The sequence below is a fragment of the Lolium rigidum genome, chromosome 6, assembly GCF_022539505.1.
Source record: "Lolium rigidum isolate FL_2022 chromosome 6, APGP_CSIRO_Lrig_0.1, whole genome shotgun sequence".
NCBI lineage: Eukaryota > Viridiplantae > Streptophyta > Magnoliopsida > Poales > Poaceae > Lolium > Lolium rigidum.
The window spans coordinates 223,888,511-223,901,041 of NC_061513.1; the positions used below are offsets into that span (position 1 = coordinate 223,888,511).

Genomic DNA, 12,531 nt, shown 5'->3' on the forward strand with positions numbered 1-12,531 from the left:
GAGGATCCATAGTACCCGCAGCCTCCCGGACTTCATATTCATCATTTGCTAAAGAAAGGGTAAGGGATCTCTTTTCTGCAACGGAAAAAAATCAGCGGAGCTGATTTGACTCGGCACAACCTAACGATACATCCAATACCAATGATCTGTGCCTACCGATACGATACTCAAAAAATAAATTGACTATATAAAGAGCTAGTGTCAATAAAAAGGCTAATGAGAAGTGTCAATCTCCTTTACTCCTCCCGACACCTGAAGATGATAAAATCCCTTCATCTGGGCGGGCCCACATGCCTACTCAGGGGTGGGTCCGAGTAAACAACTTTCGGTGTCTCTCCTTTTTGTTCGAAATTGGCATCTCCTGAATTTGGAACTCGTCGTTTAGGGGGACCAATTCGCCTATTTCATAGCACCTTTGGGAGTCTTCGATGGAAGCAAAACCCACGATGGTGCTTATGTAGCTTCCAGTTCATGTGGGATTCCTTGCTACTTTCTATAACTATTCAATGTTTTGCAGATACATTAGCAACTTTGGCCTCTATGATTGAGATTACCGAGTGACTCTGATACCAGTCTTGGTGCAATCGTCAGGGTCACCCGCCTACAGTTTTAGCCATATAAACTTGACAAGATGAGGATGGTTATGATCCGACAAGGTATGATGACATATAGGCCATACTTTCTAAATAGGTATGTATTTTACTCAATTCTTAAAGTAGAATAACTCATCTTATTAGTATAGGCTTAGCATCTTATTTATTCATAAGATATTTAATAGATGAATGATAAAAGTCCACAATAACTTTGGAATAAACAATGTAAGGTTCAAATTTATCACATGCAAAGATTACAACTAATTTTTTTTCAGCAGTAGCATAATTTTCTTGAGCACCATCAAGTGTTTTACTACATAGTAAATAACATTTAATTTCTTATCAACTTGTTGGCCTAACACAACGCCAACTGCATAATCGGTAGCATCCCACATAATTTAAGAAGGAAAATTCCACTCGAGGTATCATAAGTTTCTTGTACATATAGGCTGACATTAGGGTGCCATCATCCTGCCACGTCAAGGCGACAGGGGATTGAAAGAAAAGTAGGAGGTGACCATCTAGTTGTGTATACCACCGTTGGTCATGCCCTATGTTTGAAATGCATCTTACACAAATTTCGAATTTCAAAGAATGAAACAAAGAATTCGTACGTACATCTTCACGTGCTGCACGCTCATAAAGTCGTCTCATGAAAAAATCGACTTATCATGTGACGTGTGTAAAAAAAGATAAAATTCAATGCTAAGAATAATGCTTTTCACAAGATACATTTTCTCTTTTTTACATAAATCACAAAATATATTAGTTTTTTGTGAAACTTGATGAAGACACAGATACTACGAAGATGTACATGTAGAATTTTTTGTCAAATTATTTTGACACTTTCAAATATGATGCAGACCCGAGGGGAAGGTATCACAATCATCTCCCTGGCCAGGGTTGCTGTCAGTGAGACATCCACCGTCAGCTGGGCCCGAGCCCACCCAGCCTCTCCCGAATCCGGATAAAATCTTCCTCAAACAAATCTGTGCAGGTCCCCATCCATACCGGAACTTTGCCCTTCTCTTCTCTCTCTCTTACCTCACGCACGCACCTCCCCACCCTCGCTCTCGCCACTCCAAAACCCTAGTCGCCCTCCGCGCCCTAAACCTTCCTTTTACCACACTCCCTACCACGCCGGCGGCGGCGCCGGCCCCATGGCTGCACCAATCACCGGCTAAGCCTAGCCCAAGCTCACCTAAGCTAAGTTCCCCCAACACCCCATTACTCTCTCCCCTGCCTGCTCTCGGCGGCGGCGGCGGCGGGCCTTAAATCTTAGTCTCCCGTGGTCTCCGTGCTCTGTTCCGCGGTGGTGGGTGTTTCGGCGCCGGGGATGGAGGAGCCGAATGTGGGCGGAGGGGCCGGTGCGGCGCCGGAGGTGGTAGCGGATCCGGGCGGCCCCGCCGCCTCGCCGTGGAGGAAGACCACGCCGCCGCCCCTGGCCGGGGACGCGGCGGTCATGGGGGCCGACTCGTGGCCCGCGCTGGACGAGGCCAGGCAGAAGGTCGAGCCCGCGGGGAAGCCTGTGTCGGCCAATGCTGGCGGCGGCGACCTGGCGCCCCCATCTCCAACGCAGGTATGATACGTCAACTGGTGTGGAGATATGCTTGCTAACATTATGTATATTGGGGTAACCTGTTTTTGTAGTCTATTTTAGTACTACTGCAAGATTAACCATTATCATTATGGTACCAAACTGGTATCGGGTATTCTTTTATTTACTTTGTAGTGTATGTAGGTAGTAATGGAATGGCCCGAGGTTGCTTATTTTGGTAGATATATGTTGCCTTTTCTTTTTATACGATTAGTGTCATCTGGGTAAGCACTTTTTTTTGTTGGTGACGATAATGCTTTGCTGTTTGTAAAACCAGTAAGTATAAATTGCTTTCCATCTTTCTGGGCTGTGCTCAACTTGTCTGCCTAGTCTTCTTCGATTATGTTGGTAGTAGATTGTATATCCTATGGCAATGGAAGTCTGTTACGTTTCTGGAGGTAGAAATATCAATAACAATTGCTATGCCCTGATGGTGAGGTTACTGACGAATCGGTTGAGTGAATATTCAGGATATCTTAGTATTAGTGCTTGTTTTCTATTCTACGATTGGGTTTCTGTGGTTATGTATATTGGGGTAACCTGTTTTTGTAGTCTATTTTAGTACTACTGCAAGATTAACCATTATCATTATGGTACCAAACTGGTATTGGGTATTCTTTTATTTACTTTGTAGTGTATGTAGGTAGTAATGGAATGGCCCGAGGTTGCTTATTTTGGTAGATATATGATGCCTTTTCTTTTAATGCCATCACTGTGGTCTGGGTAAGCATTTTTTGTTGGTGACGATAATGCTTTGCTGTTTGTAGAACCAGTACGTATAAATTGCTTTCCAACTTTCTGGGCTCTGCTCAACTTGTCTGCCTAGTCTTTTTCGATTATGTTGATAGTAGATTGTATATCCCTTGTCAATGGAAGTCTGTTACTTTTCTGGAGGTAGAAATATCAATAATAATCGCTATGCCCTGATGGTGAGGTTACTGATGAATGGGTTAAGTTAATATGCAGGATATCTTAGTATTAGTGCTTGTTTTCTATTCCACAGTTGGGTTTCTGTGAATTTATATGCTACCGCTGTAGCCATCACACCGTTCTTAGGATTTTGTTGAGTTTGACCAGCCAATCATACAACGACTCTCCAAACAGTTCCCTAGCCACCACCTACCAATGTAGCCATCTTGCTTGTAAGTAAGGATTCATTGTTGGGCTGCTATCACACAGATGCCCTGTCTGAAAGGTGTCCCTAACTGAACCACCTTCTTTTGGCAGAATAGTTAGATAATGTTTTTACGGTGCGTTCTGGGAATCTCAAATGGTTTAGAAATAAGCAAAAAATATCTAAGCCTTTGAGTACAGATTTTCTATCACTGTTTTTATACAGGCAGTTTTCCATGCTATGTTCCTATATGCATTCTTTCTGTACTATCCCTATCCTGATTTACTCTGATTGAAAGGGTGCAACTTCTTTTAGGTGTCTAACCGTATGCACAAGTTCGATGGCCACCACGGAAATATCAACAAGAGTCACCAAGCACATCATAAAAATGGGCCCAAGAGACGCCCCCCTGGTGCAAATGATGCACCATCATACCCGGCACCAATGCCGTATCACCAACATCCAGGGCAGCCTTTTTTTTACCCTGTTCTCCAAAATCCGATGATGCTACACGACTATCCATACCAGCCTTTTGCTGTTCCGGTCCCAAATCGTGACCCAAATGTTGGCAAGTCTGGATTCGAAAATGCTACACCTCCTTTTGTTTCAGTTGATCAAGTTGGTGGCAATGAAGGTAACAGGCCAATGCCTCCACAGACAAGAGGAGACCCTCATGCTTGGCGTCCTGCTGTTGGTACTCATGGTGCTAGGCCCCATTCTGGCGTTGAAGGCCGTGGACATTTTAACCACAATTGGCATAATCCCCGGGCATTTGGTACGAGTGAAAACCCAAGTGTACCACATGGTGTTGGGCCAAGAACTTTTGTCAGACCAATGGCTCATCTGCCCCCTACTCTTGGGTACATGAATGGGCCGTCGTTCCCTGGTAATGCTGTACTCACTGTAATTGCATCTCATTCCTTATTTGGTATGCTGCAGCCTTTGATGATCTGTTATCTGATAATGTTCTTACCTCAGGGCCTATGCCTCCCATGTATTATTACATGCCTGCTCCACCCATGGAGGCAATGAGAGGTCCACCACGTTTTGTCCAAAATCAACCAGCTCCTCCACCTGTTTTATCTCCTGAAGCGGCTGAGTTAAGAGCTAAAATATTAACTCAAGTGGAGTACTACTTTAGGTAAATAATTATTTTCTCCTGTTTAATTGTATCCCGAGGTTTCCCTAAAGGAAGCATGACAAGCATAAATGAGCCTATGAGTTTAGCACTGTGCTGGTAAGGTTCTCATGTAATTTCAATGGGCCTGCTAAGTAATTTAGATTAGGTATGCATGCCGCCATTCAGAATATGTGACCACAGATAGTCTTGTTTGCTTTGACAGTTGCTTCGCTATTATACAATATACATGCAAACGTCGCTATTGCAGTCTAAATAGAACAATCTGACACCTGTGTGACATATCATGGATGACTGAACGTGCTTTTAACAGCATAGTATGTACATCATACAGTTTTGTTTACTCATTATGGTGTTTTTTCAGTGATACTAATCTGGATCGTGATGGTTTCTTGAAATCTCTAATGGACGATCATGGCTGGGTTGCAATTTCAAAAGTTGCAGACTTCAATAGAGTATGCCTTCTATGCATATTTTGCCTTTTCAGAGATCATATTTTTTTCGTTTTACCTTCTAAAAATTGGTTCTGTTATTGCATGGCTCATTTGTAGCTGAAGAGAATTACGACGGATGTCCATCTCATCGTAGATGCATTGGCAAGCTCAAGTCTTCTAGAAGTTCAGGTAGCTATGTGTATATCAGCTGTTACTGTTTATGTCCTTGTTGCGTCTGGAATTGGTTTATCTGATTCTACTGACCAAATACCAGGATGACAAGATAAGGAGGCGCTCTGATTGGTCAAAGTGGGTTTCTTTATCTGGAACATCTGTTCAGAGTCCATCATCTACTGCCAGTATGGATAATACCATGGTTGAGAGCAATACTGGCAGCTTCTCAAATCAGGATGCTTATTCTGAAGATCAAAAGAGCCAGCCTCATCCTCAAGATATTAAAAGCAACATAAATGTTATTGGTACTGACGCAATAGTTCCTGATGAACAGCTACGTAACAATGTACATAGCTCTTCATTGAATAAGAACTTCTCTGCCATCGCTATTGGTGGAAAGCCCAAGAGCATTTGCACATCCTCTGTGAATTCACGCACACATGAAGCTTCTTTTAGAACTGGTGATGTTAAAGTTCGGAAAGTAAACACAAAGATGAAAGTACCTGATTCTCAAAGCAAAAGAGGTTTCTGTAATGATTTGCAAAATGAATCCCCTAGCTTCAGTGGGGATCAAAGCACATTCATGCTTGATGAGGAACTAGAATTGGAACATGCGGAACATTCACGCGATGATATCTATTCACACAAAAGGTGAACTTCAAATGGTATACGGTCTTGGGATTTATTTCATGCATTATGATTCTGACTGTGTAATGTAAGTTGCCCTTTAAGCAACCGTGTAAAATCGTACAATCATTCAGAATAGCTATAATAACACTAGTATGTATCACATACCTTTGTGAGAGTAGACTGTATAGCTATGCTTCTTTGTGATCGATCTATGTAACATGATATATTACTGTTACCTGCGAAAATGGAAGGTAAATTAAGCTGCAATCAATTCTTGGTTGAACTAAATATATGTTAGATGATGGATTTTAATGTCATTATGACACATTAGCGCAATAATATCATATTCAGTTCAAATTTTTGCAGCAGTTAAAATGTTCTGTGTTGAATGCACATACGTTATTATTTTCATATTTGGGGTTCTAGGTGCCTGTGTATTTATTTTCAGACGACCAACATTTCATTTTGATTATTTGTGTGCTCTTTATATTGCTCATTGTGACTTATCATCTCTTATGTACCTATATTGAGCAGAAATTGTGTGCAATATGTTTGTTTCAAGCAGGGTTGATGATGAGGATGACGATTTTTTTGTTGACGACCAAGAAGTGAATAGGCTAATAATCGTTACGCAGGTTCGGTTTCAAAATATTCCATGCTCCTGGTTTTGTTTGGTGATTTGTTTCCTTTAGCTCCCTAGGTTCATCCATTCTCATCCATTCACTCTGTTTGTGCTTGGAGATGAAGTATGAACCACAAACATATAAGTTGATGCACTTTATATCACTTTGCTGTACTAACGTATTACAAACTCGAAGAGTTCGTACCTCGATTAGGTTCGCATATTTCAGCAAGTGATGTATGTGAGTTGCTTGTTACCAAACTTCTTATATTTCTACGTTCTTGGCATTTGCTTTATGAAGAGAGGACATTCATGCAATGCCCATTTCAGAGCAGAAATTATATTTCTTATTTCTCGAAGAAACATTGATGTGGGCCTGAAAGTGTAAACTACCTATTAAATTGCTATTGTGTAATTCGCTGATATTACAGACCATCAACATGAATTAGTTTGTCAGATTTGGTACTGTTCTGTTTTTCCATTCGAAAATATGACATTAAGAATCAGTTCACTTGCTGCGGCCTTGTGGATTTCTGGTTATAGGCTGATAGTCAATCTCTAGCTGAAACTTCTTATTTTGATGTACTCCCTTAGAAGCTTTTGCTGATTGAATTGTCTTTCAGTATGTTACTAGTCAATGTGTTATTTGAAATCCTGTCTATCTTATATTCTTTCGCTATCTCCTGAGGTCTTGTTTCACTTATCTGCCTCACAGGATACTAGATCAGAAAAGGACGACAGAACTTCCTCTAGTATATCTCAAGCATTTTCAACAGAGGAAGCATCAAAAATAAATGATGCCTTATATTATTATGAGGTGACATGTTACAGCGAAGATGATTTAAAGTTTATCATTCATCAATATTGTATTTCCATTCTAGGAGCCAATAAAAGGTTATAAAATAGATGCTGTGTTATCTTGAGAACTGTCATCCACTCGTACAAACTTATTACGAAGTTCCTGCTCAGTTTTATACAAGTACATCAGCTCTGCTTTAGGGATGCTGTTTTCTCATGAATTTTCCATACGAAAATAGGAGCTTTGACTTTTGGAATTTTAATGAACCTTATCTATCCCTTGTTACTTTAGATGAGTTGTCTGGTTAGAGATCCGTCATTGACCGTTCCATCTGAACAGTCAGATTCATCTTTTTAGTTGTTTTCTAATATATCTAACGTTATCATTCCTTGAACATCAATAGATTAATCTGTTTTAATCTTTATCTTTTTGGGGACATAGCCAGTACCTTTTGGGATTGCATGCTATTTTTAGAATTCATTTGTCAAAATATTTGTTCTTGAGAGTTGAGATGTTGATACATTTTCTAGCTATTGAATTTTAGTGTTAGAACTATGCAGTAAAATTTAGTAAGGCAATGGTATTATCATTGTAAATGTTGTTAGGTGTGATGTTTCAGTTTTTGAGTTGTCAACAGCCATCTCATATTTCGGAATGGCTAATAAGTTACAGATTTGGTTTGCATGTTTGATATTTATAATTGGCAATAGTTTGAAATTGAATGAAGTGTTGCAATAACATCTGAAAGCAGAAATTGTGCTTGAACTTTGAGTTTTAATCAAGCTGGCTTGGACCAGATTTGAGCTGAGTTGTGCATTTCTTGTTGTCTCCAAAACCTGCGCTGCTATAGTACTTGTGATAATCCTTCTATGTCGACAACAGATTTTATCATTTTGGGTTTATCACACATATATATTAAATTACTTGTCCAATTGTATTAATTTGGAACTGCTGATGCTAATATTCTATTGTTACTTCTGATTTCAGAGTGTACATGATCGGCACACTAATAATCAGAGGAGTTCCCAGGCTGATGCTGCAGACATGGATTCTAAATCTGGTGGAGCAAAAGGGAACCATGTTAGCATTGGAACTAATGGTATTGAAGAAGGTGGACAACCTATCCCGCGTAGGCGGCAAAATAAAGGCAATAGGAAGACGCACACCTCACATAAACAGAGGTTCTTTGCTGGTAATTTTGCGACTAGTCCCAATAGCAGATCTCACTATGGTGGTATATCAGAAAGCCCCCCAAGCAATTCAATTGGATATTTCTATGGATCTACTCCAGAAAATCACAGGTTAGATTTGTAATCAGTTGGAGTTTTCTTTCACTAAAACTCAACCTCATCACTATTATTTCGTATTACCGTTGTTTGAGTGACTATTTATTTTTTAGTAGCTATAGAAGTTCAAAGCTGAGCTCGTCTCCTCATGGAATTCCAACTGGGAGCTCACCTATTGGTTCCGTGCCTAAATCTTTCCCACCGTTTCAGCACCCAAGTCATCAGCTACTGGAGAAAAATAAATTCCAACAACAAAGGTAAGTTTCTTCTAATTTCCTGTTAAGTATTATGTATCAGTGTCATCCATTCCTACCTTTCATCCGAAGATTGACATGGTGATGCTTTTGTTCTTTGCTTGTGTAGGTACAATAAGTTCAAAAATCGATGCATCGCTGAACGTAAGAAGTTAGGAATCGGGTTGAGCGAGGTGCAGCTTCCTCTCATATACTCCTCTTGCTACAGCAACTTTAATTGTTATTCATTGAAGAAAAACATTTTATAACTGAGTAATGTATCTATAAAGCGGGACAAATTTAACCGTTACGTTGAACTGTAATATTTGTTTCTCAGGATTCATTTTCTTTGGTTAACATGAGGAACTTCTGACATCTCATTGATGTTTTGTCGCTTGCTAATTATGTTTCGAGATGGAAAATTATGTTTTGTTTGATAAATAGTATCATGCTCTTGTTATATCCTCAGAAAGATACTTCACGGTTTTACTTACATACTGTGTGCATCTGATGGCGTGCAGGAAATGAATTCGCTCTATCGTTTTTGGTCATACTATCTGAGAGAGAGTTTTAATGAAGATATGTACAAGCATTTTAAGAACTTCGCAGTAGATGATGCAACAGCAAGTTACAGATATGGACTTGAGTGTCTCTTCAGATTTTATAGGTATGGACCATATACTTTTTTAATAATAGGCTTCTCAATCTTAATTACATTTTCTGTAGAGCAGGATCAGTTACCATTTAATTATTTTTGCAGTTATGGTTTGGAAAAGAACTTCCAGCGTAATGTATATGAAGATTTTGAGCAGCTGACACTTGAGTTCTACCAGAAGGGTGATCTTTATGGACTTGAAAAATACTGGTAATTGGCGGCTCTATTTGTTTGCATTCCTCTGTTACTAGACTCTAATAATGAAATGCAACACCACACACTCTTTGCTGATACTTTTGTTATGTATCTGTTTTTTACTCTCGGTGAAGGAATAACCAGTTGTGGCAACTCAGTGGTGTGCTTGCAATATCTAATATTTATTTACAACTTCATTGTTAGGGGATATCATATGTGTAACATAACACATACTTACTAAAGTTGCTAAATGAAAGCTGAACTTTGTACTTCAAACTTGATATAGCCTTGGTGCCTCCTAATTTCTTACCGAGGAATCTCAAAAAGGGCGAATAACAAAATATAACTTCATGACAAATTCAGCTTGCTTACTTTTCTTTTGGCAAATTGGACCATTCTTTGCCGTTGTAAGGTTATCATTCTTTGCGGCTTACTTTTCTTTTGGCAAATTGGACCAGGGCGTTTCATCATTTCCGAAAGCAGGATAGCAGCCCAATAAATAAGCATCCAGAGTTGGAGAGGCTCCTAAAGGAGGAGTTCCGAACCATCGAGGACTTCAAGGCACGGCGTGCGGCACAGAAAGAAGCCGGTGTTAGTAGCAGCAAGAGTGGAGCGGTGGCAAGCCATAGCAAGGCTGAGGCTAAGTAGGTCCTACCTAGGCATGAAATTTTGGTGGCGATCCTACAAAGGAGAAAGTAGCAACCTTTTTGTTTGGTGTAAACTGAGGATTTGAGTAGACTCGTCCCTGTGCAGATTTTGCTCTCCCCTGCCAATACTTTTGTAGCCTGTCCAGGATTTTTTCTCTTCTTTTTTACATCTTCCTGGTACCATTGTGGGAGTTGTACATAGAGATAAAATAATTGCCTTCATTAAATAGACCAATTATAGAGTTAAAAGACATGATTGATGTCTTCGTTGTTTGATTAGGTGAGATGTATGTCTAATTGTTGTCTTCTGTTGCAGTGGTGTCTGGCATTGGTCTTATTTTTGCTGCGAAAATGTGCATGACTGCTCTGTTGGTATTTTTGTGGGACAGTTATCCATGGCACGCCTAAAAGAAAAAGAAATATAGCGAAGCTTTCTGGTATTATCCGAGGACATTACCTGGCAGCTCATCCAACATTGTTTTGCTTCTCTGGCAATGGTCTTTGTATCTGCTGGAGGGTGTCTCTCTTGAGCTCCATGGAATATTATTGCTAAAACTTCGAAGAAACGGCCTACCTTTGCGCGTGAGCTATCTAACCCTTCAGATTCGAGGTGACCTATTATTCTGACTCCAAACTTGCAACATCAACAGTACCATTTTCTGCTATTGCTCAGTAACTTGGGCAAAAATGAGGATATCAGAATGCGGAGACCTCGTCAGAGTAGCTAGAGTTGCAAGACAGAGCGGTTGACAGCGGTGGAAATGGGATAAGAGACCCTGCGAACTTGGGCTTTTTTCTTGAGAATACACTCTAGAAGGTGTATTAATTGTATACAGAAGAAAAGACAAGACAACCGATATAAACTCCACGCACCGAACACGATACAATCTCCACAACGATGAAGACCTCTCCTTGGTAAGTCCCCTACCAACGGTAAGGCGACGGGGTAGTAAGCAACCAAACCACGCCATGATCAAAACGAGACTCCATTGTGGCACGACCATGACTCCAAGGCTGCACGGATCAGCGAGAAGTTGGCAGAATCCAACCGGACTTGACGAAGACGTCGACTAAGAAGCATCCACCATGATGTACATTGTGCCCTGTGGCTCGCATCCTAAGCAACACCCAACACCTGCAGCACCTCGCCATCCCACACTCCAAAACATCGGGCCCTTCCCAAGCAGCCTGGATGATGTTTTCAAGAAAATCACGACACGTGGTGCCGTCGCTGCCTGGTCTCGTGACCTGAACCTAGAGTTTTCCCTGCACCCGAGAAGAGAAAGACACGATACACGCCATGACCACGCCTCCAAAGAGGTAGTAGTACCCACAGGCATCGCCGAGGCCAGCATCGGCTGCAACCGAGCAGGCTTTCACCCCGGCCATAAACCGAGTCCCCAAATCGTGCCCAAAGGGCCGGCTGGAACCTTGGTTAGGGTTGTGCGCTCCCGGCTTCCGGGAGAGTTAATAGATCAAGTTTTGATTCTACATACGTCGAGCTAGAACTTTGTAGAACTTTTGATAGGTGTACCTCCAGCGTATGTTGTAAACCTTGTGGCATATGACGGTGTCGTTGATTAAATAAAATTGCATAATTCTATCTAAATAAAAGTTGGAGAAATTTTAGTGTGAGTTAAGAAGAGTGGGCCCTCGGATCAAGATGCAACGGCAGGGAAAACTAGCCGAATTTCTGTGAAGCCTTTAAGAATTGTTCGGTACTTGGATGATGGCGGGTTGATCACATTGACTTCACGAATAAATGAATAATATACTCTGTTCTTTCCGGGCATGTGAGATCCGTAGTGTAAGATGGTGTTTCTTTTATTACGAAAATGCATTTTGGATGTTGATCTTATGTATTATCTTCAATTATTTATGGGATGTAATGGTGAAGATACATCAGATTATACATGGTACAATTTCTCGCTGCTATTTGGCTAACTTTGGGATGCTGAATTTTGGAATACTTTGACTCACCTACATGTGGACCCTTCAAATGATGGATCCAAATGCAAAGTCGCCTCACTTTAAGTCCTACAAAGTCAGTCAATCCGTACCCAAAAGGCGAATTCCCTCTCTGGCGTTCGACCGCTCGAGCAATCACTTTTTGTGACGCGGAAGCGCTCGCGGAGCGAGTCAATTTCCTTTTTTGTCACTTAGTGTTTAATTGCGTTTACATGCATCTGCGTGTTCACACTAACAACTCGTGTTCATACTTTACAAGTTGCATGCAGCCAAGAACGCTCACACTGCATGCATGCACATGCATAGAGCATCTCATGAATTTGCATTTAATGAGCCAACTTTTCAGCACGCTCTCACAAGTTGTTGCATGCATACACAGAGCATCTCACTCTTTTTTTTCCAGCACGAGGCAAGCTCTCAATTCTCTTTATTTTGCAATTCCCTTT

At 40.9% G+C, this 12,531-nt stretch overlaps 1 protein-coding gene across 2 annotated transcripts; it reads left to right on the forward strand.

Annotated features, from left to right (window-relative positions):
* The first annotated feature begins 1,914 nt into the window (after positions 1–1,914).
* On the forward strand, positions 1,915–10,370 carry LOC124659776 (la-related protein 1A). Of its 2 annotated transcripts, none has more exons than XM_047197591.1 (14): positions 1,915–2,172; positions 3,620–4,190; positions 4,283–4,445; positions 4,807–4,897; positions 4,994–5,065; positions 5,151–5,701; positions 6,246–6,315; positions 7,018–7,119; positions 8,089–8,402; positions 8,501–8,644; positions 8,751–8,814; positions 9,142–9,287; positions 9,381–9,485; positions 9,929–10,370. In XM_047197591.1, the coding sequence occupies exons 1-14, from the start codon at positions 1,930–1,932 to the stop codon at positions 10,116–10,118; spliced, it is 2,826 nt and encodes a 941-aa protein (XP_047053547.1). In that variant the 5' UTR covers positions 1,915–1,929; the 3' UTR covers positions 10,119–10,370. The 2 variants fall into 2 exon arrangements, with proteins under 2 accessions (XP_047053547.1, XP_047053548.1); XM_047197592.1 differs by having other exon boundaries at positions 8,504–8,644.
* Positions 10,371–12,531: the final 2,161 nt, after the last annotated feature.